Source organism: Mastigoproctus giganteus, chromosome 1 (assembly GCF_048544385.1).
Source record: "Mastigoproctus giganteus isolate SK-2022 chromosome 1, ASM4854438v1, whole genome shotgun sequence".
Classification (NCBI taxonomy): domain Eukaryota; kingdom Metazoa; phylum Arthropoda; class Arachnida; order Uropygi; family Thelyphonidae; genus Mastigoproctus; species Mastigoproctus giganteus.
In genome coordinates, this window is record NC_143575.1 from 167,753,846 (window position 1) to 167,781,666 (window position 27,821).

The window sequence follows — 27,821 nt, forward strand, 5'->3', positions numbered from 1 at the left end:
AAAGGTGGAAAGATATTGAGGAAGCAATGCAAACGTTGCTATTCTGAAGGGAAAAATGTAAGGATACAATCTATATCTGCAGTGTTTGTGAAGGATCACCCGGTTATTGCTTAGATTGTACGGACATTATACATAACTAACATTCTTACACATAGTATTTGTAATCTGTATTGGTTTGGTATGAAATAATACGTATTCTTAATGTTATCTTAATGTTTTTTGTTTTATTATTTACATACTACAGGCTGATCTCGATTAACACGATTAATTTGTCCCGCGAGCGCATCGCGCAAAACGGAAGCGCGTTAATAGAATATCATAACCAATAGGAAAAATTATAATTGGTCCTTGACCTTCTGGAATGTCCATAAAGAATTTTAAAAATACACTTTTAAATAACTTTTTAACTGTATATAATGTAAAAGATAATGAAAATAATTATGGAATTAAATGTTTATTGCATAAAACAGCGGTTCTTAAACTGTGCGCCGCAGAATATTTTAAATTTTCGAGGGAAACACAGTGATACTCGACATCTGTTGGACACCGCGCAAACTACTAGCTCGAGGTAGTTCACAGTTTCAGCATATCTTATTAAGTTGTTTGGACCTAACTACTAAATGGAACTGTTAGATATTTCTTTTAGTATGGATGTGCCGTGAAAAAATTACTGAGACATTAAAGGCGCCTTGAACCGAGAAACTTAGAGAACCTTTGACATAAAATACACAATGAAGAAATTACTGTTGCGGAAATATTTGAACAGTGTTGACTTTCTCTTTTCATCAATCAATTTCCGATAGCCGACAACAATCTTCTCTGGGCCCTGGCAGAATAAATATCGCAGAGAACATCAAACCTTTTGTTTGAGGTTCTATGCGATACAAAATATTTCATCTAATTCTTTTACTGTTATCTCCTTCGCGGTAACATTTTCATCTGGCTCATTTAAAAATTTGAATTTTTAAATGCAAGTCTGCATTGACTTTATTAGCAGGAGACAAACACGTCTTCTTCCGATGGTTGATGGAACACACAGAGGCGGGCAGCAGGCAAACGTTTGTTTATTGACCGTTACGACTTGCGGTAAGTTTAACGCGTGATTCAAATCTTTTTCAACTATCGCATAAAAAAAAGATCGCGTTAACTGGAAATTTCCATCGTGTAAAGTGAAAAGTGGTATCATTTTTCAAATAGATTTGATACTAGAGAGCTATTACGTGCTCGATAATTCCTATATTCTATTATATTATGAATCAACAGGGCTTACCTTTATTTTTTGATATAGGAAGCTTCTTTTCCAACTCTCCTTGTCCAACTCGCTAATACATTTTTCAAATAGTGTTAACTGAATATCGCGTTAATCGAACTCGCGTTAATCGAGGCCTAGCTGTATATTATTATGTTTTTGTGTCACGCGCCAGCGCGTGATGCGGCATTTACAGCCAAATTTCCCCTCCAGTTCCTATCACGTGCTGGTGCGTGAATCTCAATATCTTTTGGAAACTGCTTATACGACACTTTAATATTGATATGGTATACCTAACAATCCCTTATTACCAATTTTCAAGCTTTTTCGTTATGGAAACACAGTCGGCTTATGGCGACAGTCTCCTCCTTCTATGCCGCGCTATTGACGATAGCATGCTGACTCATGACCGGCAGCGAACGTGTTAAGTCTCTATATAATATTGGTGTAAAAACACCATAGACAACTCTTAAAGGAAAAACTACAATAGCAGGGGCATCATTTCAACTGTATCTCATATTGTGCTCATCCTTCACAAAAAGTTACCATGCATTGAACTACCTTGAATAAGTAACGCTTCACTAATAGAGAAGACTATTGTGCCAGTTACATTTAGTCTTACCTAAACATTATCACATACACCTTTTGGCATCTCTTGTATCGTGGGATTATCTTCACAACTGGGTTGTCATGTTTGCAGTACCAGGGTGCCTGCCCACCCACCAATGAGAATAAGTAACAATAGTCATTCTCTATTAATGAAGTGTTACTTATTCGAGGTAGTGGAATACATGGTAACTAATTGTGAAGAATGAGCACAATATGAGATACAGTTGAAATGATGCCCTTTACACTACTATTGAATTTTTTTCTTTAAGAGTTGTCTATGGTGTTTTTACACCGATATTATATAGATAATTATAATTCTTAAAAATATTATGCCCAGTTGCATTTAGTCTTACTTAAACATTATCACGTACACCTTTTTGGCATCTCTCATATTGTGGGATTATCTTCATAACTGGGTTGTCGTGTTTGCAATACCAGGGTGCCTGTCCACCTACCAATGAAAGGCCAACGAGCCTTGAAACGGTGCCTTCTGGGTGTGGTGGTGGTGTTGCCCAATGAGAATAAGTAACAATAGGCTTCTCAATTAACGATGCATTACTTATTTGAGGTAGTGCAATAGATGGTAACTAGTTGTGAAGGATGAGCACAATATGAGATATAGTTGAAATGATGCCCTGTACACTACTATTGTAGTTTTCCCTTTAAGAGTTGTCTATGGTGTTTTTACACCCGATATTATATAGATAATTATAACTCTTAAAAATATTATGCCCAGTTGCATTTAGTCTTACTTAAACATTTCTATTTAAGTGTATCCCATCCCTGTATAAGCAATCTCTCCTGTTAATAAGCACAGACCATGCCGAAAGAAATTCTACTCCATGAGCCTTGCACAATTTCTCCAGGGCCAATTTGACAAGGCTCTCATCATATACTCCTTCCTATCTGGTCTCTGCAGGATTGCAGACACTTTCAAATTTAACCCTAACTCGCAACTTTTTTGCAACATTGACCTGTACTTGTTAAGTAAATCTGCAGATCTACACTTAATGTCGTTAGTGCCAACGTGTACAATGATATCATCTTTAGTGCCCTTAAAAGATATCTGCTTTACAACATCATCAACTTTTGCCCCTAGCAGACATATCCTGTTCCTATTCCACCTATCCTTTTTGTACAATACATTTCCAGTTTCTGTGACAATTGAGTCACCAACAATAACTAGCTTCTGTGGGACCAGTGCGTTCTGCCCTGAAGATTGCCGCTGTCTTTCCTGGTGCAAAAGAGTGAGCTCTAGTGTTGAGTTAGGCAGCTGAGAGCTTGATGAGCCCCCCCCATTTTAATTGTTTTGAGAGCATCTACCAGACTCTTCAAACTCTCATAGATGCCCATCAGAATGCTGAGTTGGCACCTAATTCCTTCACATTCTCTGTGCGCGCGCGCGCGCGCACACACACACAAAGACATATTCCATGGCTAAACCATGTCCTGTTCGAGAAAGGTCTGCAAATGTCACATTTTGCACATTTTTTTAGACTGTGATGCGTTGGAGAATCTCTCCCAAACCACAGCACTTTCACTACTTTGTGCATGTTGCTTTCCTGCTTTAGTCTGGGGCATGATTTCCATTTAAATACAATTTAATTAACAATAAAAATTAAGATTTCTAAATTTAATAGAGATAGAGATGGACATTCCTGCCCTTAGGACTCTAATAGTTCAGGATGTCTAAATAGTTATGAAAAGAAAAGTAAAAAGATACAGTTGACTATAAAGTTTGTACTTGGGTTATCTGGAAGAGTAATTTCTCATCTGCCCTAGTGACAACCCTGGACATTATACTTATGTTAATCAGGAAATGGTTGTGATTTTAATATTGTAATATGTCGGTCATTAAGATTAATTGTTATTAAGTTAAATTATAATATATAGAGATGACATGCCTGCCTGTAAATTAAAGTAAAAAAAAAAAAAAATTATATATATAAAAGGGTTGTGGCAGTAGAGTTCCTCAACTGCTACTGCTGTTGTGGTCCTATTCAAGGGGGTTTGAAAATATACAGAAGTGGCATGTTGTAGCTCAAACTTCCTTCAACAGATGGTGTAATGGAGATTGTCTGGTAGGCTGACAGTTTGCAAGTAACAACCAGTTTTGTTAGTAACATTAATGTTCCGTGCCATGATTTTTTAGTGGAGCAGTGAATGAATAACAAATTTTGATTTAAACTGGGAAAATCGGCAACAGAAACATAGAAATGTTAAAAACTATGTTGATGAAATGTTCAATCATCAGTGTGTTTGAATGGTATAAGCAGTTCAAAGATGGATGTGAGGATGTTTGCAATAATCCAAGAAGTGGGCAGCCGTCAACCTCTAGAAATGTGGACAGAGTTGCAAAAGTTTGGGAGATTGTGGCTAGATTGTCATTTGACCCTCAGAAAATGTCTGATGAGTTGGATAAGCAGATGCTTCATCAAATTCTGTATGAAGATTTTGGAAAGAATGTCATCAAGTGAGGACTTGATGCACACTTGTCAAGACAAACAATCCTAATTTTTCTCAACTGTATTGTCACTAGAGGTGAGAGTTGAGTGTTTTGGTACGATCCAGAGATAGTGTCAGAGTATGCAGTGGACTTCAAAATCATCACCAATGCCCAGAAAGTTTCATTTACAGAGGTTCAGGATCTAGATTATCTAATCATTTTTTGACAAATGGTGTGATTCACATGGAATTTGTACCTGAAGGGAAGAGGGTCAATGCTGCATTCTATGTACAAAGACTATTGAAGCATATTTCCTGGGTGAGGCAGTGATTTCAAGAGAAAGGCAGCTGGTTCTTGTTGAATAAAAATGCCCCTGCCCATTTCACTCTTGTTATGAAGACATTTCTGAAGGAACATGATATACAGATCAACCATCCACCCTGCTCTCCCAATCTATCACCAGTGGACCTCTTCCTCTTTCCAAGAAATCTTCCCTCAAAGGAAAGGGATTTCAGGATGTTGAGCACATAAAGAAAAAGGTAACCACCAAACTGAATGTCATCTCTTTGGATGCCTTTGCCGACTCTTTTTAACAAGTGCATTCAATCAGATATCAAAGACTGAATAAAAATGAAACCTTTTTTTAGCTCCTTCACTTTGCGTTCTTTTTATTTCACTAATCTGGGAACTTTATTGCCACACCTCATATATAACATACTATCTTATATATTAATATTCTCTGTTGTATGTATTAATTAATATATTTATAGGTAACTGGCTGATACAAGTGCAAAGTGTGTTAGTTGTCTGACAGCACCAGGGGGTTCCCCCATCTCTGCGTTGTGTACTCTGTTTGTGTAGCACAGAACTCTGTGTAGGCCAGAGATTTAAAAGTGTGTGGGGAGTGGAAGGATGTGTAGTGTTGTGCACCGTTGTTCTTCTGACAATTTAGCCATTGGGCCCCTGTTGGGACCCACCGTTACCACACTTGGACCTGGGGAGGCAGGTCAGGTACCCAGTAAATTTTATTTTGCGGCTGATACATCTGCATGATGCTACATCTAATCATAAAACTATTAAATTTGTTGCATATGTTTTGTTACTTATAGTTCTATTGTATATAATGCATATAATAAGAAAATGCCTATAACTCTAGCAGCTCAGTATGATGAGTTGACTAAAATAATGAAATCTTATGTCGTAGCTTTCTAGCTGAAGTAGTTGAGACAACCTCAGACATAATAGCCAAGGCAAAATTTTTACAATTTTATCATGATGACAAAATCATATTTTTTTTATCATGATAAAATTGGAAAAATATACAATAAAACAACACCACAAAAAAATGTGTATATAGAATGCTTACCCTTATGTTTGCCTATTTAGATTCTCTCCCCACTACACCTAACCTATGCAGTGTCTAGCTATTGGACAGGTCTTATGACCTTGATATAATCAAGTAATTTTATATACTATTTGTTCATCAACAGTGTATATATATATATATATATATATATATAGTACAAAATAAGTGTCAACATGCTTTTTACCTTATAAGCCCTGATATTTTTACCTCTTGATCTGTTATGAGTATTTGAGGAGAATGGATGGTTTTTTTCTTAGCCTGTTATATGCTATTCCCACCATGTTTGAAGCATACTTTACAACTCATATTTCAACAAGCTGTTTCTTAAAAAAATGTTAACCTAATGCCCAGTCTACTTATGCTGCCTGTGCGACTTACTATTTATAAATGCATATTTAAACTATGTTTAAATGTTAATGCTTTATGGGTTGCCTGTTCAATCTTAATTGATATCTTTATATGAAAACTCCATTTTAGCTTCTAACACTGGAATTTTTCAGTAATTTTTGCTAACTAGACTTCTACCTTTACTCATATACATTATTTAACTTTACTTTATATTGGTTTGTTTTTGATATGTATGTAAAACACCTGTCCCTCCCTTGCAATATTCAGATTTATCTTTTGAATATAAAGTATAAGACTTCAGCACTATCATTTGCAGTGGGATTTAAAATTACGGTAGTTTTATTATTTTTTTAATTGGCTAGGTGTAAAACCTCTTATTGATTTATGTAATAGAGAACTGTAATTATACAGAAAATATGCAGTTTACATTAAACTTTTTTTATGCTGAGCATTACAAATAGTAAAATTATATGTTTTACATTTTAAACTAATTGTAAACATATCCTTCAGAGGCAAGAGGCATCACATACAAGAACCAATAGTTTTGATCTTTTCAAGGAAATGGAAAGGTAAGTGTATTAAAGGTATCATTTTATTTTTTATTGTATTTTATTATTACAGTGCATGTACAACAGAATGAAAATAATTATAACAAAAACAGTAATGAATATAATAATAAATTAGGAACTTAAAATTAATACACACACACACACACACACACACACACACACACACACACACACACACACACACACACACACACACAGGCTTTACGTAACGTGAGTTCGATTAACGCGTTTTTCAGTTACCGCTATTTGAAAAAATTATTCAACTTTTCACTTTACACGATGCAAATTTCCAGTTAACGCAATCTTTTTTTTTTTTATGCAATAGTTGAAAAAAGATTTGAATCGCGGTTCAAGCTTACCACGCTTCGGACGGGCAATAAACAAACGTTTGTCTGCTGTCCGCCTCGGTGTGTTTCATCAACCATCGGAAGAAGACGTGTTACTTGTTTGTCTCCAGCTAATAAAGTCAATGCAGACTTGAATTTAAAAATTCAGATGAAAATGTTACCGCGAAGGAGATAACGGTAAAGAACTAGATGAAATCTTTCTTATCGCAGCGAACCTCAAACAAAAGGTTTGAGGGTTCTCTGCAATACGATACAAAAAAATTTTGTATTTTTTGTTCTCTGCAATACGAAAAAAAAAATCAAAAAAAATTTGAGGTTCTCTGCGATATTTATTTCGCCAGGGCCCAGAGAAGATCATTGTCGGCTATCGGAAATTGATTGATGAAAAGAGAAAGTCAATACTATTCAAATATTTCTGCAGCAGTCATTTCTTCATTGTGTATTTTATGTCAGAGGTTCCCAAACTTTCTCGGTTCACGGCACCCTTAGTGTCTCAGTAATTTTTTCACGGCACACCCATACTAAAAGAAATATCTAACAGTTCCATTTAGTAGTTAGGTCCAAACAACTTAATAAGAAACGTTGAAACTGTGAACTACCTCAAGCGAGTATTTCGCGCGTTGTCAGACAGATGTCGAGTATCGCTGTGTTTCCCTCAAAAATTTAAAATATTCTGCGGTGCGCAGTTTGGGAACTGCTGTTTTGTGCAATAAACGTTAAATTCCATAATTATTTTCATTATCTTTTACATTGTATACAGTTAAAAAGTGGCGCCTCCGTAGCCAGGTGGGCAGGAACAGCAGTGCGTAGCACACGCTTCTTGATTAGACTGGGGTTCGAGCCCGTACCCACCAAATACGGAGGGTGCGGAAAGGTCAGAGAATGACTGCTGCATATCCCTGGAGCAATATGGTCTTGGTTGCTAATGTTCCTAAAAACCAAATAACAAATAACAAACAGTTAAAAAGTTATTTAAAAGGTATTTTTAAAATTCTTTATGAACGTTCCAGAAGGTCAAGGACCAATTAATATTTCCTATTGATTATTATATTCGATTAATGCATTTCCGTTTTGTGCGATGCACTCGCGTGCTCATAAAGTGGGAATTAAATCCAATAGACATAATGTTAAAAAACAATGAAATTAATTAGTTTATGTTTAAACAATGATTGATTTATACAAAGAAATTAAAACGTAGCCTGTAAAATCAAGCAAATTATAATAATAAAGAAATTATTTATGACTTACAAATTTTAAAGAATGTTTATTCTTCATCATCATCTACTAAATGCACACTGGTTCATCACTCATTATTGGCTTGGTACTCGTTGGTTTGTTGCATAAGGAGTTGTCTTCTTCAGAAATGCTTCAAGAGGCATTTTTTTTTCCCCAAGATAATCTTCTATTTTCTTTATAAATTTCAATAGATGCATAAGCATTTTTTAACAGAATGCACAAATTGCAACTAACACGATTTGTGCGGATTAACAAGTTTATGAAGCTTAAAAAAAAGGAATGAAGAAAGGGGAAAAAAGGCAAAAAGGATCATGATCCGAAAAGATGGCAGTTTAGTTCCTACCCGGAGTATAATTTTAACTTTTAGTTCTCCAAACCTACCAGCTTCAGTCAAGGCAGGATATTTAAACTGTCGCGTTCAGTCATATATCCTGAACCTGCTAAGATGTTTTAAATGCCAGAAATTTGGCCATTCTCAGACATCATGCCGTGAAGACACAACATGTTCAAACTGTGGGTGTAAAACTCATATGCAAACAGAATGTAAGGCTTCAACCCCTCAGTGTACAAATGGTAAGGACAACCATCTGGCATATTCCAAATACTGCGACCTCTGGAAGTTAGGGGGAAAAATACAAAAGTATATAATTGAAAATAAAGTTTCCTACCAAGAGGCAAGAAAACAAGTAAAATTAAGTATGCCAAAATGCACCTATGCTTCTGCTACTTACAGTCACCAAGCAGTAGCATGTCAGACAGAAGTGTCCATCCCTCCAGACACATCGATCTCAGACTGGCCTCAATCAGTCCTCTCAGTCCAGCATCCATCTCCAACAAGCGTAGTAGACCAGTGCAATAATACACCATTGACAGTTCCATCCTAGGGAGTTCCCCATTGTCAAGCAGTGGATAATTTGCAGAAATCTGATCCTGTTGAGGTGAAGCAATCTCCCCTATCAAGCATAGACACAGATGAACACCAACTCAGAGGATCTGCTTGAAATACATGCAGATGATGATATGGAAGAAGGCAATGACTCGAGATTCCCAAATTTTTCAAGAAAAGAAAAATCAAAACCCGACAGATATAAACAAGCCACTCACAAAAAGCAGGGGTGCCTCCGCAGCCTGGTGGGCAGGAGCAGCAGTGCGTAGCACACGCTTCTTGATTAGAGCAGGGGTCGAGCCCGTGACCACCAAATATGGAGGATGCGGAAAGGTCAGGGAATGACCACTGTATATACACGGAGCAATATGGCCTTAGTTGCTAATGCTCCTAAAAACCAAATAATGGAACAAATCATACAATGGAATTGCAGAGGTTTATGCAGCAATATTGATGATATCTATGAACTAATTCACTGTTACAATCCTGCTGCCATATGCTTACAAGAAACAAATCTAACAACAAAAATATCCGTTTGAGTCAGAAACTATTCTATCTTCAGAAAAAATCAATGTGAAACTAACAGCCCCCATGGAGGAGTAGCTATACTAGTGGAATCAAGAGTCCCCTCCAGGCACATTCCATTGCAAACACCATTAGAAGCTGTTGCTACCTGTATAGTAATCAGTATCACATTGACACTGGCCTCAATTTATCTTCCACCGAACCAATCATATACAGTTCAGCAACTGGTAATCTAATTTCTCAATTACCATCTCCTATTTGTTTACTTGGAGATTTTAATGGGCGTCCATTATGGGGTTCTCTGGTCTCAGACGGACGTGGTGAACTTATTGAAATGTTACTTGACCGAGAGAATTTGACGCTATTGAATACTGGCTTGCCCACTTACATCCATTTTCCTGCTGGGTCAACCAGTGCAATAGATCTCTCAATTTGCTCTCTGATCCTCTTCCCAACTATAGAGTGAGCAGTACATGACAATCCTCTAAATAGTGACCGCTATCTGCTGATCTGTAGTATTCAAACCACCCATTCCAAACAAACAAACAAAAACAAAATGGAAATTTACCAGTCATGTATCTTTTGATGATGACATCATAGAATCTTCTGCTATTGACACTGTCACTGATCATATCACAATGCAGATACTAACAGCTGCAAAAGCTGCCATCCCACAGTCTCAAATAGAAACCATTGGCATACCAATCACTAGTGGAATGGTGATTGTAACAAAGCAAAGAGAGAGAAGAAAAAGCAGCATGGAACACCTTCCACAAACATCCCACCACTGCCAACCTTATTAACTTCAAGCGACTGAGAGCCAAAGCTCATTATATCCAGCGGAAGGCAAAAAAGACTTGTGGATAAAATTGGTTTAATGTTCCAGAAAGCTGGAACATTAAACTTGATAATATTCTCAGAGAATCAAAAGATCAGGTTCTCCCATGGACTACCTTCACACTTTATTGTGATAAATACTTTGAGCAATGGGGTAAAGGTTCTATAGCAAATATTAATATCCAACAACTACATTTTGTTCACACAAAAGTATCCCCACTTTACTGAAATCTACACTGATGGTTCAAAGTCTGACAGTGAAGTAGGTGCAGCTGCTGTCTTCCCAAATATAAATCTCTCAGTGTCACTTCAGGCAAAATGCAGCAGTTATACTGTGGAGCTCCATGTCATCAAGCTCACCCTGAAAAAGATCTCACTCCTGTCAGTAAATAAAAGCATAATATATACTGATTCACAGAGTGCTCTTTTAGCTTTGAAAAGCAGTTCCACACCTTGCAATGCTTTATTAAAGCTCATAAAACATGAGCTGATGTGTCCTCATGAACATCAGCAAACTGTTATCTTCTCTTGGATCCCAGGTCACAGTGGTATTCCAGGAAATGAATGTGCAGAGGATGCTGCAAAGCATCCCTCCAGCATAGCCTCAACAAATGATCTAGTTCCATATTCTGATTACAGACACATTGTACGGAGAACATGCAGGGAACAATGGACACTTCTGTGGAAAATGAAAATGAACTGAATTATTTGAACTGAAATCTGAACCTCGAGTATGGACATCTAGCCTTCGTAAAAATAGAAAAGAAGAAGTAATCTTAGCCAGAACCCGAATAGGTCATACTCACCTCACACATCTCTACCTGCTTACAGGAACTGATCCTCCACAATGTGTGCACTGTTTGCAACCACTTACAGTAAAACGCATACTTCTTGAATGTAGCTTGTTCAACGATGCCTGACAAATGTCTTTCAGTATCATTTCAGATCAACAACCTCTGTCTCTCAATAAAGAAGCAAATCTCTCTGAATTCTTTCTCTATTTAAAACAAATTCAAATGTATAACTGTTTCCAACTGCTCCCCATATAGTTATCATAAGTGACTAAATTAATTTGGGAGGCGCGATATGGCCTAAGTAGCTTTTTCACCAGAAAATACCACAACAGCAATAACATCATACGTTTGCTGCTGCATCCAGTAAAGTTATTGTGCAGTGTGTCACTTTTTCAAGATATTAATCATTTTAAGCAAAATTTATTTTTTAAAATAAGATTTGAAACTTACCCCTCCCTTGATCCATGGGTTGTGAGATGCTTCTTATGTTTGGTGTAACAAATGCAAGTTTCATGTTTTTCTTTTAACTTTCTCTTGTCTACTTTGTGCCACAAAATTATCCAAAATTGTCCCAGGTGCCAAGTGATTCTGTGACCAAGTGACTTTCTTTCTATAGCAAAGAAAGAAACTTTACTAGATTAAGAAAAAAAAAAACAACCTACAACCTTCTCTTTTCCTTATTTCTTATATATATCAATTACTAACCTCCTAGTGCTTGGTAACACTGCCCCTGCCTCCACGTGGTTGGGGCCAGTAACCGGTAGGGGAAAAGCTCTCCCTTCCAGGGCAAAATGGAGCGAACTGACTCCAATACCCAGGAATTCATTGGGTCCATGGATCCGAATAGAACTGATCCAAGAAATGCAGGGTCGATTTATCTCGGCGATATATCTAAAGTAACCAGAAAAGGCGAAAGAAATGACTTTGTCGCCAGAAAGAGACTTTAAACTGATATAAACGCTTTAAATACTCCAACATATCTCATAATACATTCAAACACTGAGAAATCGCTAGGTCAATTGTCACTCTTTCTCACATTTGAGAATTATGTTGGTCCACCAAAAAATATGAAAAGATTAAAATCAGGTGGTATTTTGGTAGAAACAGCCCATTTTAAACATTCCGAAAGATTGTCACAAATGACAACCTTTGCAAGAATGCCAGTAACAGTATCCGCACATAATACGTTAAATACCTCAAAAGGTGACATTATGGAATGGGACCTTCTAAATGTGCCCGAAAAGGAAATTCAAAGTGAACTTCGGGAACAAGGAGTCATCAGTGTTAAAAGAATCACATTTAAAAAAAGAAGGGTTAATAACCCCCACCAGGAATCTGATACTCACTTTTAACACACCAAAGCTACCCAGATCAGTAAAAGCAGGATACCTGCGCTGCAATATTAGACCATACATCCTGAATCTTCTCCGATGTTTCAATTGTCAAAAGTTTGGCCACTCACAGACTGTATGGTATGCAAGGTAAAGCGACGTGCAAACTGTGGTTCTCAAGAACATTCCACTTCTGTTTGCACAGCTGGAAACCATAAATGTGAAAATTGTAAAGTGGACCATACTGCATATTCAAGAGAATGTGAAATCTGGAAGAAAGAAAAAGTAATACAAACGTATAAAGCATATAATGGAGTTTCGTATCAAGAAGCTAAAAAGGCAATTACAATGAACATAGCAAACAAACCTTCTTATGCACGGGTTACCACAATCAAAAAGGCTCTGGAAACAAAACTGCCTAATTCAAGATGTTGTGGAACACAAACAGATGTTACAATCCCACAGGAGAATCCGTCTCAGAATGGGTTTGTGAGTTTTACAAACCATCTCCATCACAAAAACAACAAGAAAAAATTATCAATACACCTTTATCTTTCCCACCAGATAATGCAGAAAGTGTAAGAAGAAAAATAAACAAAGAGAGGATTGATAGTACAGGAAAAAAGATGGCAAAACAAATGGATATTGAGGTAAGAAATCACAGAGAAGAACCCTTTCCTGAAATTTTTGTTGAAGAAGAAGAAATGGATACAGGATTTCCAAAGAAAGACAAAACCAAGGCAGACAAAGTGAAAACAGCCCCAAAGAAGCAATCTGAGAGATTGCTTCCAACCCCAAATGACAGATACAGTTATCCAGTGGAACTGTCAAGGTTTTCGCTCAAACATGAATGATGTTATAGACCTCATTACCCAGTACTATCCACTAAGTATCTGCCTACAAGAAACCTATTTAAAACCACAGGACAACGGTATAATAAAAAGTTATACCACATATAGAAAGGATCGCATAATGGATTGGAATAATAACAATAATAATAATATTGGAATAATAGGAGGAGTCACAATATTAGTTAACAGACATGTACCTTCCAAAACAATACAATTAAACACACCATTAGAAGCAGTTGCAGCTCATCTAGCAATAGGCTTCAATATTACCATAGCCTCAATATATCTACCCCTTAATCAATAATTCTGATTGAAAGATTTCGAAGAGCTGATCGCTCAACTACCAAGTTGTGGCCAATAACTTTGGCAGGAGAACAGAATGCTTGACTACTGTTTGGCCATGGAGCAAGTTTTCTACTATTAGCCTGTCCAAATATAGTTTGGCTTTATTAATAACTGCTTTGTGATTGTTTCAATCTTTAGTATTGGCAGAAAATTGGGATATGCAACATATGAACAGCATTAGCATCCCTTGACGTGGGCACCTGTACATGGACCTTCCAGTTACACTGCTGGATCTCCAGAGAAGCATCACTGGAAAATAACACCCACAGCATAAGTGGCTAACATCATAAGAATCCGGTCTGTTTGACTTGCTCTGTGGCCCATGGAATTTTGGAAAGGAGGATCTGGTGATGGAGGGGCCCTGCTTGGACAAGGCAGGTGGTTCTAGATGGCCTGGCTAGGATCAATCAGCTAGTGGGTTTGCCTGCAAGGGTCAGCCTTGTCAATGCCATGCCCCTACCCTCATGGTCAGAGGGACTGGATTCAGGTGGTGTGGGTGAATAGTCTTGATGTTATGGTGTCTGGCCCACTCCCAAGCACATTTAATGCTTACTGGGTAGTGGGTATCCCATTTGGGCTCCATGGTGGGTGAGTAGTCTGAACACTGAACCAATACAACCAATTTAAAGGCAGCAACAGTTTACTTTGCAATAGGGTTCCTCATAACTATCTGCTGTTTGCCATCTGGAAATGACATCGCCCAGGCAGATCTTGATGATCTCATTAAAAAATTGCCTCCCCCCTTTTCTGCTACTAGGGGATTTCAATGGACATAATGCTTTGTGGGGTAGTGCTGACATCAGTGGAAGGAGTCAATCTATCGAACATATGCTCGAAGACAATGACCTTTCCCTTCTAAATCTGGGTTCTAACACCTTCTTACACATGGCTACCTGTACATTTGCTGCAATTGATCTTTCAATATTATTATTATTAGCCATATGGTACAAGGAAGCCTGAGGCTTAAGCTGCACCAGCCAAAAAAAAAAAAATTCCCCGAGTTACCCCCTGAGAGAGAGAGAGAGAGAGAGAGAGAAGTAGAAAGGAATCACCAAGAAATAGAAGAATGATGATATCCAGCTCAGGACCCTAGGTTTGCCAAGCCCATACTCACCAGATGTGAGCCCCTGGGGTTAAATATATGCTCCCATGATATCCACCATTTGTAAGGGAGACCATGTCACCAGTGTTGAATACCCCTGAGAGAGAGAGAGAGAGAGAGAGAGAGAGAGAGAGAGAGAGAGAGAGAGAAGTAGAAAGGAATCACCAAGAAATAGAAGAATGATGACATCCAGCTCAGGACCCTAGGTTTGCCAAGCCCATACTCACCAGATGTGAGCCCCTGGGGTTAAATATATGCTCCCATGATATCCACCATTTGTAAGGGAGACCATGTCACCAGTGTTGAATACCATGGTGGAAGATTGATGGTTCTGACTGGAATGCCTTCAAACATTTGGCATCATTTAATATCACCAAAGTCAGCAAGGAGCCGATTAATGACACAGTGAAATACATCCAAAGTGGTAATTGCAATTCCGAGGACAATGACCTGGTTTCCACTATTTCCAAAACCATGGTGGAATGCCAAATGCACAGCAGCAGCAAGAAAGGCTCAAAACAAGGTGTGGGGGATATTTTGCTGTTATCCCACCACAGATAATCTAATAGCCTTTAAACGTGCACATGCCAAAGCACATTACCTTAGATGTCAGAGTGAAAAAGAATCATGGATCTGCTTCACATCTTCCATCATCCTGACTACATCCCCTAAGTTCGTCTGGTATAAAGTCTGGAAAATGAAGGGAAGATGCACATCATACACTACATCGATCGGCGCCTCCGTAGCCAGGTGGGAAGGAGCAGCAGTGCGTAGCACACGCTTCTTGATTAGACCGGGGTTCGAGCCCGTCACCACCAAATACGGAGGATGCGGAAAGGTCAAGGGAATGACCACCGCATATCACGGAGCAATATGGCCTTAGTTGCTAATGCTCCTGAAAACCAAATAACAACTACATCGATCCTGGAACATAGTGGATAGCAATTGCAGACCCAACTGCAGTTGCGAACACTAGGGGAGCATTTGCTAAACTGTTTACTGAAACATCTTACCCCATGAGTTTCTGGCTTTCAAACAAAAAGCTGAAAAGCAGCATTTGAAGCTGTCCTCAAACAACTGCGAGGCATCCAATCAGTCTTTCACACAGTTGGAACTGAAAGGGCACTATCTCAATCCTGGGCAAGTGCTGTCAAGCCAGATGGCATCCATTATGAGATAAATAAACACTTTTTATCTGAATCTGTGGATTGGCTGCTCTGTTCACAACAAGATCTCTCTTGAAGATCAATTCCTGGACTCCTGGCATAAGGCAATTGTGCTTGCCTTTTCCAAGTCAGGGAAGGATCCAAAAATTCCGACCAATTACTGCCCAATTGCTCTGACAAGCTGTTTGTGGTCAATGCACACCCCATGTGGTATTTAGAAGAAAATGGCCTCCTTTCCAGAATTCAATGTGGCTTCTGAAAAAACAGGTCAACATTCAACCATTTAATAAGATTGGAAACATCTCTCCAAGATGCTTTCCTCAAACTTGAACACCGGTGTCGATATTTTTTGATATGGAAAAAGCATATGACATGGCTGGGAAATTTTAAAAGATACCTATAATCTTGATTTTAGGAGTAATATAGCCCTTTTTTTGTTAAACCACACATTCCAAGTCTATGTGAGCTCTGCTCTCTCTCTCAACCTTTTTGCCAAGAAAAGGCATTCCCCAAAGGTCGGTTACAAGCATTATGCTTTTTGCTATCGAAGTTAATTCTGTTACTAAACAACGTCCTCCAACTGTAAACAGTGCCCTCTTCATTGGTGACTTTAGCATCTTCTCACAGTCGTGCAACATGAGGGTTATTGAAAGATAATTGCAAAATGCCATTGACCATGTCATCTCTTGGGCAATGATTAATGGTGTCAGGTTCTCGTCTCAGAAGACCTTTTTTGCATACATTTTTGTCACAAATGGAACCTTCACCCTGAAACAGAACTCAAGCTCAGGCAAAAATTCTTGACTCATATTTGATAATAAGTTAACTTTTTTTTACCACACATCCATCAACTACGGACAGAGTGCACAATGGGGCTGAATCTCTTATGCTCCATCTCTAATAAACTGGGGAGCAGCCTGCTGAATTTTACTTTGCCTCTATCATGCACTTGTCTGATCAAAATTAGATTATGGGTCCCAAGTGGACTCATCTGCTAGAAACAATATAGTGCTACTGGAGCATTTATAACATCCCCTGTCCGGAGTTTATATGTCAAAGCAAATGAACCACCTCCGTCGCTTCGGTGAAAGCAGTTCTTTAAAATATACTTTCAAAACTGACGTCTCTGCCAGACATCCCTATGTCGACATCCGTATTTCAACCACAATGGGAAAATCTCTATAAAAGACATCAAATTGCCAACATCCCTTTGATATTCGTGTCTAACAGCTGCTCAGAGAACTTAAATCACAATAGATAATGTTGCCCAGTCACCAAGGCAGCATTTCAATCCTGCATGCCCACTTTCCATTATGCATTTTTCCCCCCCTTATTAAGAGGAAAAGTCATGCCACCTTCTGTCTACAACTCTATGCTGCCCATCAATCTTCCCATTCTGATTTCTGTTTGTCTTTACGGTTCAAAGTCAGTCGTCTGTAGGACCAGCTGCAGTCTTCTCACATTGCACAGTATCTGAGAAGATTCGCTACGACTGCAGTATGTACACAGCAGAGTTGTATGTTATAGAGCTAGCTTTGAACCACTTTCTGTTTTTTTTTTTATATATGTAAACCCCAAACACAAGAGGTATTGGAACCTATAATATATAGTACCGTGCTTGGGTTGGAGGTTGAGAAGATGAAAGAAGATATTTGTTGAATTTAGACTTAAACTTCTGTAGACTAATTTTCAGGAAATACGTACGAAGGAAGGGTGTTCCAGAAAACGGCAGTTGAATGAATAAACGAGGAAGATGAAAAGTTGGTTCTGTGAGTTTGAAGTTGGACACTAAATGAATGTTGGCTGATGGCAGCACGTGTTCGGACTGTTTTGAAAGAGAGCGGGAATTATAGAAGCCAATTCAGAAGAACAGTACCCGTGGAAGTATCTCTAGAAGAGGCATGCAGCAGAAACAGTACATCTATGAGACAGCGAGTGGAGAGACTCAGTTAGAGATGAATCATTAATTAACCTAACTGCCCTCTTCTGAACGGAATCAAGAAGCCTGAGAGAGGTTTTGGGTGCACCACCCCAGATGTGGGAACAATATTCCATGGTAGAGCGGATTTGTGATTTGTACAGACTTGAACAGCTGTTTGGAAGAAAAGTAACGCTGAGAGCAAAAGAGAAAACCAAGTTTTTTAGATGCAGAGGAAGCAATATTTGTAATGTGCTTGTGCCAAGAGAGATTAGAAGTCAGGGTAATCCCCAAAAGAGATATATCATTTTGCCTAGAAATCGGAGTGTCACCAAAGATAAGCATAGGAGCAGAAGAATCCTTTTTGCAACATATAAAACAAGACTGAGTTTTAGAAGGATTGAAATCAACTAAGTTGTGTTTGCCCCACTGGAGAATACCTGGAGATCAGCATTTAAGGAATTGGTAACAGATTTTAAAGAAGTTGAAGCTTATTGAGCAGAACAAGGTTTCTTAAAGTGTAAAGTGGAATGCAATGTGCTATCGTCGGCAAAACTATGGATAGGATTTCCAGTCAATGGAAGAAGGTCATTAATATACAAGAGGAAAAGAGTGGGGGAAAGAACTGAACCTTGGGGGACACCAGCATTAGTGGAGAAGTTAAAGACAGAGAGCCATCTACCATCACCCTCAGTGAGCGATCAGAGAGAAAACTGGATAACCAATTACTAAAAACAGTTGGCAAACCATAAGATGGAAGCTTGTTTAGAAGACCTTCATGCCAAACACAATCGAAAGCCTTTGAGATGTCAAGAGCAACTGCTTGTGTTTCACTGAACTTTTCCATTGAATTAGTCCATAAATGGGTAACATAAGCCAGAAGGATTGACATTGACAGAATCCATACTGGCGATCGTTGATCAGATGGAAGGTTTCTAGGTAGTTTAAGAGTTGGCGGTTAATTGGTTTCTCCATTACTTTAGAAAGAGTAGAAGTAATTTAAATGGGACGATAATTGGATGGTAGGGATTTGTCACCCTTTTTAGGAACTGGCTGGATATGAGCAAATTTCCAAGCAGAAGGAAAAACACCTTTGGAATAAGAAAGTGTGAAAAAAGGCGGCAAAGAATAGGAGTAAGTTCAGGAGCACCGGTTTTAAGAACAATTGTAGAAATACCATCAGGACCTTGAGCTTTCTTAGCATCGGCGCCTCCATAGCCAGGTGGGAAGGAGCAGCAGTGCATTACAGGCTCTGTCAATGATGAGATACGATCCTTGTCCAGTCCTGGATCCTCATCCAGGGTTCTGCAGAAATTGCATTCTCTTTCAGAATCTACATTTGACATCTCTTCTGCTTGATCCCGAGCCACATTGGGATCATTCATAATGATCTGGCAGACGCTGCAGCTAGATCAGCACAATCCCAAAGAAATCACAGCCCAATGGTCCATATACACACTACAGACAAGTGATACGAAATGTAAAACTTTCTTACTGGCAACAATTGTGGCATAGACATTGTCACCCTTTTAGGAACTGGCTGGATATGAGCAAATTTCCAAGAAGAAGGAAAAACACCTTTGGAATAAGAAAGTGAAAAAGGCAGCAAAGAATAGGAGTAAGTTCAGCAGCACCGGTTTTAAGAACAATGATAATTTATCAGAATAAACCTGTGGTTGAAAAATGGCAGTCTAGTCTGTGCAAGACACATAGACAGGAAGTTGTTCTTGCTCACCTCTGCATAGGACATAGTCATCTTACACATGCTTTTCTGCTGAGGGTGGATGACCCTCTTTTGTGTGAGGATTGCAAAACTTTTTTAACAATTAAAGATATTTTAATTGAATGTCCACGTTTTAGACATAATGGTGCATATTGTTTACTGATTTTAATCATCTGGCTGAGCCCTATACACTCAGTCAGATACTCTCTGATAACGACTACGTCTCGCCTGTTATTTCCTGTTTAAAATTAACTTGTTTCCTTTTATTTAGAATGTACTCTTTTATTATTTATACTTTTATATATCGCTTGTACTTTTTATGGTCATTTCATATGTTCCTCTTTATACTCTGGCATGACCACTAGGTCAGTGGAGTTTACGATAAATCATCAATACAAGGTTTAATCGTAATTAGTGCATGTGATGCAAGAAAGCAAGTGTATGAGCTTATGCAGCATCAGCCAAAATAAAAAAAAATCACACCATTCCCTCCAAATGCCTGTCCAGTTCCTCCTTAAATTTATTTAACCTATCAACTTCCCCAACGACAGAGGGAAGAAGTTTGTTCCAGCAATTAACCGCCTGCTGGCTAAAGGCAAATTTCCGCACGTCTGTTCTACATCTGTCTTTTCTTAATTTGAATTTATGCCCCCTTAGGTTCGTAATCTGAACAAGTGGAAGGATCCCATCAGAATTCAGCATGCTCAATCCATTCAAGGCATCATACACCTCAATCAGATCACCGCGCAGGTGCCTAGTCTCCAGCTGCTGCAATTTGCAGAATTTAAGCCTCTCTTGGTAAGAGGATCCCTTCATTCTCCTCACCAATCTTGCTGCCCTTCTCTGTACATGCTCAAGCAAATTTACATCCTTCCTAAAATGAGGCCTCCAGACCTATATGCAGTACTCAAGGCATGGCCTGACCATTGCCTTATACAGAGGGACAATCACCTCCTTTCCGTGCTAGCAAAATTCCTATATATCATTGACCCCATGACCTACCACCCCATGACCTGCCCTGGCAGCCTGTCTGCATTGCTCAGAAAACTTTATATCTGACTGCACAATTACTCCCAGACTTGCTCGTCAAACTGTGTAGTACCACACAGTTGGTACGTTTCTCTGGGGTTACTTCTACCCATATGCAGTACTTTGCATTTGTCAAGGTTAAACTTCAGTTGCCACTTCTTAGCCCATCTGCCCAAATTATCTAGATCCTGTTGCAGTAGCACACTGCCATTACTGTCATTAACAACCCTGCCAACCTTTGTATCATCTGCAAACTTCGACACTAAGCCTAATATACCTTCATCAATATTATTGATAAATATACAAAACAACAGAGGACCCAACACCGAACCCTGTGGGACTCCACTAATAACATTAGTCCACAAAGAGCAGCACCCATTAATTACCACCCTCTGTCTTCTCCCACTCAACCATCCTTTTATCCATTGTAGCAACTTACCCGTAATACCATTCTGCTCCAATTTGTACAATAGTCTTTCATGCACAACAGTGTCAAAAGATTTCCTGAAATCCAAATATATGATATCAAAATTATTTTTTGCATCCAGTTCCTTTGTAACCACATCATAATATCCTATCAAATTTGTCAGACAAAACTTTCCCTTAACAAACCCATGCTGTGTCTGAATTATTGCTGCAGTCTTGTCTAGATGATCCTGCAATGCATCTTTAACCAGTGACTCCATTATTTTACTTGGAACAGAAGTTAAACTAACTGGTCTGTAATTACTCGTGTCACCCTTCGATCCTCCTTTGTGAATTGGGGATACATTTGCACATCTCCAGTCCGTGGGGACCTTCCATGAGTCCAAGGATGCTCTCATAATTATGGCTAAGAGTTTGCTTAGTTGCTTTGCCGCCTCCTTTAATATAACTGGATAGATCCAATCCACCCCAGGTGCTTTTCTTATGTTTAACTTCAACAATTTCTCCTCCACTTTGCTCTCAGTTATTACAAAATCATTAAGCACCCTCTACAATTTGATATCCTTCTGCCATTTTCAAACCTTAATAATTCCTCATGTGTGAATGTAGATGCAAAATACTCATTCAGTTTGTTTGCTATCTGAGCAGGATCATCAACAGTCGAACCATCGATATCAAGTGGACCAATCAGATTTCTATCCTTAAAGAATAGAAATATTGCAGATCATCCCATTTCTCATTCTTGTAATGCTGAACAACACAAGGTTTAGAATGGCCACAAAAGGAAGATTCCATTGGAGAAAACAGAGATCATCACCAAGTTGTCCTCTGAGATTAGAGATCAGTGGGGATGTGATTAGTATTGTGTGGTATTCTTGTACATAAATGAACAATCTGTGTTAGGTCATTATAATTAAAAAAGTTTCGGCATCTCACCCTGCCAGGAAAACTGAAGGCAGCTGGGATTGTATACATTAAAATCACCAAGGAAAATTACCTTACTGTTAGGAAAGTTGGACTGGAGAAAGGAGACAGAGTTCCAAGTGATTAGTGGAGTTGGGGAATGATAGAAGTAACAGCTCAGTTTTACAGAATGGGGTAGAGAGATTTTAAACCAGGGAAGATCAGAAAGAGGCAATATCAGAATGGGTATATGCTCGAGTAGCATCTTTGAAGTGAAAGGAATCATGTAACAAATAATTGGAGCCCCACATGCCAATCATTATAGCGATCAAGAGATTTCCTTGTGATTCATACAGAATTTACTCAAAGCCACAGTTCTTCTTCAGTTTGAAAAGTTTTTTTACATTTTCATTAATCAGTAACAAACTTACTCTTATGAATTGTAAGCAAGTTTAAGAAAGGAAAGCCACCTTTCTTTCTTTCTTTTTCCTTTACACTAGCGCACTGCCTGCCTTCCTGTGGCTGGGCTAGTAACCTGGGAGAAGAAATCCACTCTCCCAGGGCTGAAAGGAGCAAAGATGGATAACAATATGTTTCTGTTTCCACCATTAGAGCCATCGAGCTTAAGAATAGAGAAAAATCACACAGATAATGACTTTACTCAGCCGAAGAAGTTGAAAACACCTAAAGAGGAGATACCAACCGTCCTCATCTTGCACCCTCTATCAGATCAACCTCTGAACAAATTATCACCTTTCTAGTACAGTAATGCAGTGAGTGCTGCTGCTGGTTCACCTAAATCAGTAAGGCGACTTCAGTCAAGGAAACTTCTAATAGAGACTACTCAACCTCACATTCTGTGAAGCTATTAAAACTCACAACCTTTGGAGGACACCAATAAAAGATTCTCCCCATGCCACCTTAAACTCCTATAAGGGAGTAATAAGAGAATGGGACTTATTATTACTTGTATCAGAGGAGAAAATTGTTCAAGAATTACACAATCAAAAAGTCATCCAAACAAGGAAAATCATGACCCGAAAAGATGGTACTCTGGTTCCAACAGGGAGCATAATTCTTACTTTTAGCACTTCTAACTTACCAACATCTGTGAAAGCAGGCTGCCTACATTGCCATATCCGACCATACATTCCGAATCCCATTAGGTGCTACAAATGCCAAAAATACAGACACTTCCAGACTGCATGTCGAGATGAGGGAATATGTCCTAACTGCGGGTCAAAAGAGCATAACCAGTCTGATTGTGCCACTACCACTCCACATTGCCCAAATTGTAAGGGTGACCACCTGGCTTTCTCAAAAACATTATGAATTATGGAAGCAAGGGAAAAAAATTCAGAAATATAAAGTAGAGAACAAAGTGACAAAAAATAGAGACAAAGTAAACATATGCCACAGCAGCTCAACCTTTACAGTCTGTAGGGATCCAGACTGAAGTATCAGTTCCTCCAAATATATCAATTGCAAACTGGGCACATTCGTTGCTCTCTAATTCAAAGCAGTGCCCTACACAAAAAAACAAGTGAACAGTCCAATAATACCCCAATTACCATGCCAACAGATGTTTTGTTGATAATAAAACCAAAAGTGACAGAAACCATGAAACCGCAATCACCACCCACCACTGGAATAGACATCAAGAAACATCATGATTCAGATGATGGCATTTTAGAATTAAATGCAACTGATGAGGGGTGCCTCCGTAGCCAGGTGGGCAAGGAGCAGCAGTGTGTAGCACACGCTTCTTGATTAGACCAGGGTTCAAGCCCGTGACCATCAAATACGGAGGATGTGGAAAGGTCAGGGAATGACCACTGCATATCCTCGGATCAATATAGCCTTAGTTGCTAATGCTCCTAAAAACCAAATAATAACAACAACAACAGCAACTGATGAGATGAAAGTGACCCACCCCATCTTTCCTAAAAAAGACAAAACAAAAATAGATCGATACAAGCAAGCTACAACTAAAAAATTGTCAGAACCGAAAACAACACATAAAACCACATAATGGAAAAAATCCTTCAATGGAGTTGCAGAGGCTTTCGGAACACAAAAGACAATTTGCAGGATCTAATCAATTGGTATGAACCAACTGGCATAGCCTTACAGGAAACTCTTTTAAATTCACAAGTGTGTCCTTCCTTCAAAAATTATATCATCTTTAGACGAGATAGGAATATTGACACGCCAGCTTATGGAGGGGTGGTTATTATTTTCAGAAATAACATTCCGTCCAAAAGTGTTTCTCTTCAGATGCATTTGAAGTCATTGCAGTGCGCATTGTAATTGTAGGTGGTAGATGACTTTAATCAACCAGTGAAATACCACCACTTTGCTTATTGGAGGCTTGAAGTGGTGAAACCCATGTTTAGTCTCTAGAGCAAAGTTTCCGGCATCTCCTTCCCCCCATACTTCTCCTTCAATGGAAAGGATAGACTGGATAGGAAGGGAGGAGGGGTTATGCTATTAGATAAGAAATACATAAAATCCAAGGAAGTGAAGCCAGTGGACATCGCTGGACAGTGCAGTGTCGAGTCAGTTTGGTGTGACATAAGCATTGGGAGATCAAAATTGAGAGTAGGAGTGTGCTATAGGCCTAATGACTCTGATGAGTATAATAAGAAACTGTACAGGGAAATAGTGGGCCAGTAAATCAGAGAGTCTTATAATGGGAGATTTTAATTTCCCAGATATTGACTGGAGTTTGGGGGCTGGTCACTCACACACTAGCAAGGCTTTTGTGGATTTATTGGATGATTGTTTTCTACATCAGTATGTTCGGGAGGCAACTAGAGGGAGGAATACTCTTGATTTGATTATCAGCAGTGATTCTTCATGCATTAAGAATCTTCAGATAAATGAACCACTAGGTGGCAGTGATCACAGTGTGCTGAAGTGGGATTTACTCAAAGAGGTAACTACCATTAGGGGTAAAGGGAAGGGTTATTGCTTTCGTAAAGGCGACTACGATGGACTGAGACAGTATTTAAATTCTATACAATGGGACCAACTGATGATGTTACCAACGGCAAATGCAAAATGGGAAGCATTCAAAGAACTTATCTTAGAAGCTACTAGGCTTTACATACCAACTAAGAAATATTGTTCAAGGTTTAGGCCTAAATGGATGTCAGATGAACTGATGAGGCATATGGCAGAGAAGAAACATGCATGGGATACATACAAATTAACACATGACACAGAAGCCTATGATAGATACAAGTTGATCTGTAACCAAGTTACAAAGGAGGTTAGGCAGGCGAAGGCAGATTACGAGAAATCTTTGGCAAGGGATGCAAAGAAAAACAGCAAAGAGTTTTTTACTTATGTAAACTCTAGAAGGAAGGGGATGAATCAGATTGGTCCACTTGATATCAATGGGTCAACTGTTGATGATCCTGCTCAGGTAGCTAACAAACTAAATGAATATTTTGCATCGACATTCACACATATTTAGTGAGGGGAAAGCCAGAGGTGTATTCAACTCTAGCAGTAAGCTAGAGAATCTTGTAATAACTGAGAGTAAAGTGGAGGAGAAATTGTTGAAGATAAACACAAGAAAGGCACCCGGGGTGGATGGGATCTATCCAGTTATATTAAAGGAGGCAGCAAAGGAAGTAAGCAAACCCTTAGCCATAATTATGAGAGCTTCCTTGGACTCAGGGGAGGTACCCACAGACTGGAGATGTGCAAATGTGACCCCAATTCACAAAGGAGGATCAAAGGCTGACACAAGTAATTATAGACCTATGAGTTTAACTTCTGTTCCAGGAAAATTAATGGAGGCACTAGTTAAAGAAGCACTGCAGGATCATTTAGATAAGACTTCAGTTATAGCTCGGACACAGCATGGTTTTGTTAAGGGGAAGTCTTGCCTGACCAATTTGATTGGATACTATGATGCAGTCACAAAGAAACTGGATGCAGGGAATAATTTTGATATCAAATATTTGGATCTTAGAAAGGCCTTTGATACTGTTGCACATAGAAGACTGCTGCACAAATTGGAGCAGTGTGGCACTGGAGGCAAATTGCTGCTGTGGATAAAGGGGTGGCTGAGAGGGAGAAGACAGAGAGTGGTAATCAATGGACACTGCTCGTCGTGTACTAATGTTATTAGTGGAGTCCCTCAGGGCTCAGTGTTGGGTCCATTATTGTTTTCTGTATTTATAAATGATATTGATGATGGTATATCAAGCTTAATGTCGAAGTTTGCAGACGATACAAAGGTAGGCAGGATTGTCAAGGACACTACTGACACTATGCTGCTGCAACAGGATCTGGAAAGGTTGAGCAGATGGGCTGAGAGGTGGCAAATGAAGTTTAACATTGACAAATGTAAAGTACTACACATGGGAAACAGCAACCCCAGAGCAACATATCAACTCTGTGGTACTACACTGACAGTGGTAGAGAATGAAAGGGACCTGGGGGTGGTTGTGCAGGCAGATATGAAGTTCTCTGAGCAGTGCAGACGGGCTGGAAGAGTAGCTCATGGTGTATTGTCAATGATATATAGGAATTTTTCTAGCAGGGATAAGGAGGTGATTATTCCCTTGTATAAGGCAATGGTCAATCCACACCTAGAGTACTGTATACAGGTCTGGAGGCCTCATTTCAAGAAAGATGTAGAGCTGCTAGAACGAGTACAGAGAAGGGCAACAAGATTAGTGAATGGAACAAAGGGGTGCTCTTACGAAGAAAGGCTTAAATTTTGCAAATTACAGTGTCTGGAGACTAGGCACCAGCGAGATGATCTGATAGAGGTGTATAAAGCCTTGAATGGTTTGAGCATGCTCAGTGCTGATGGGATTCTTCCTCTCGCTCAGAATAATCACCTGAGAGGGCATAAATTCAAATTGAGGAAAGACAGATGTAGGATAGACGTGTGGAAATTTGCCTTTAGCCAGCGGGTGGTTGGTTGGTGGAACAGACTTCCAACCCTTGTCGTGGAAGTTGATAGCCTAAATAAGTTTAAGGCTCAGCTGGACAGGTATTTTGAACGAACAGAGGGATGAAGTGGAAGTGGGTTGTGTTTTTTTTTTTTTTTTTTGGCTGATGCTGCATAAGCTTGCTTTCTTGCATCAAATGCATCTACTAATGCTAATGCTAACCCATGCACGGTACTAAGTACTGTAGGTTTTGATACCTTTCGTGTTTGGGGTTTTCATAAAAAAAAAAAAAAAAAAAAAAAAAATTGGTATCACCCTCACAGTAGCTTCTATATATCTCCCTCCTAATTTCTCTCTCCTCAGATGACTTAGAAAACCTATGAAATCAGCTGCCATCTCCGTTCTGCTTCAATGCAGACTTCAATGCTCATCATTCGCTATGGGGATCTCCAAAAATTGACAAAAGGAGTAAAATAATAGAATCACTGCTTGTTGCTCATAACCTTATTCTGTTAAGCACTGGTGAACCCACCTATGCATTTTTCTACAGTAACCATGATAGACCTTTCAATCTGTTCCTCCTCCCTATATGCCAATATGGAGTGGTCAGTTCTTGATAACCCACTAAAAAGTGATCGTCTACCAATTCCTTGCAATATTCAAAAACAAGTAAACTTGTCCCCATTGCAGCGATACACTTGGAATTTCCATATGGCAAACTGGTATGAATATGCCTCCCTAATCCAGTTTGATGATGAGATAGTCCAGTCCCAGCCCATAGATAATATCATCGATCATATAATGAATCAGATATTACAAGCTGCAAATTCTGCAATACCTAAATCTTTGCCTGGGAAACGCAAACACAGCAGTTACTGGTGAAATCAGAAATGCACACG

The 27,821-nt window shown here is 39.0% G+C and overlaps 1 protein-coding gene across 5 annotated transcripts in view; it reads left to right on the forward strand.

Annotated features, from left to right (window-relative positions):
- Positions 1–27,821, forward strand: part of baz (par-3 family cell polarity regulator) — a 760,042-nt gene that overhangs the window by 724,530 nt on the left and 7,691 nt on the right. For all 5 annotated transcript variants that reach the window (XM_090374871.1, XM_090374873.1, XM_090374874.1 and 2 more), the window contains one exon: positions 6,529–6,587. In XM_090374871.1, coding sequence (XP_090230997.1) covers positions 6,529–6,587 — 59 coding nt within the window. The remainder of the gene's footprint in view (positions 1–6,528; positions 6,588–27,821) is intronic.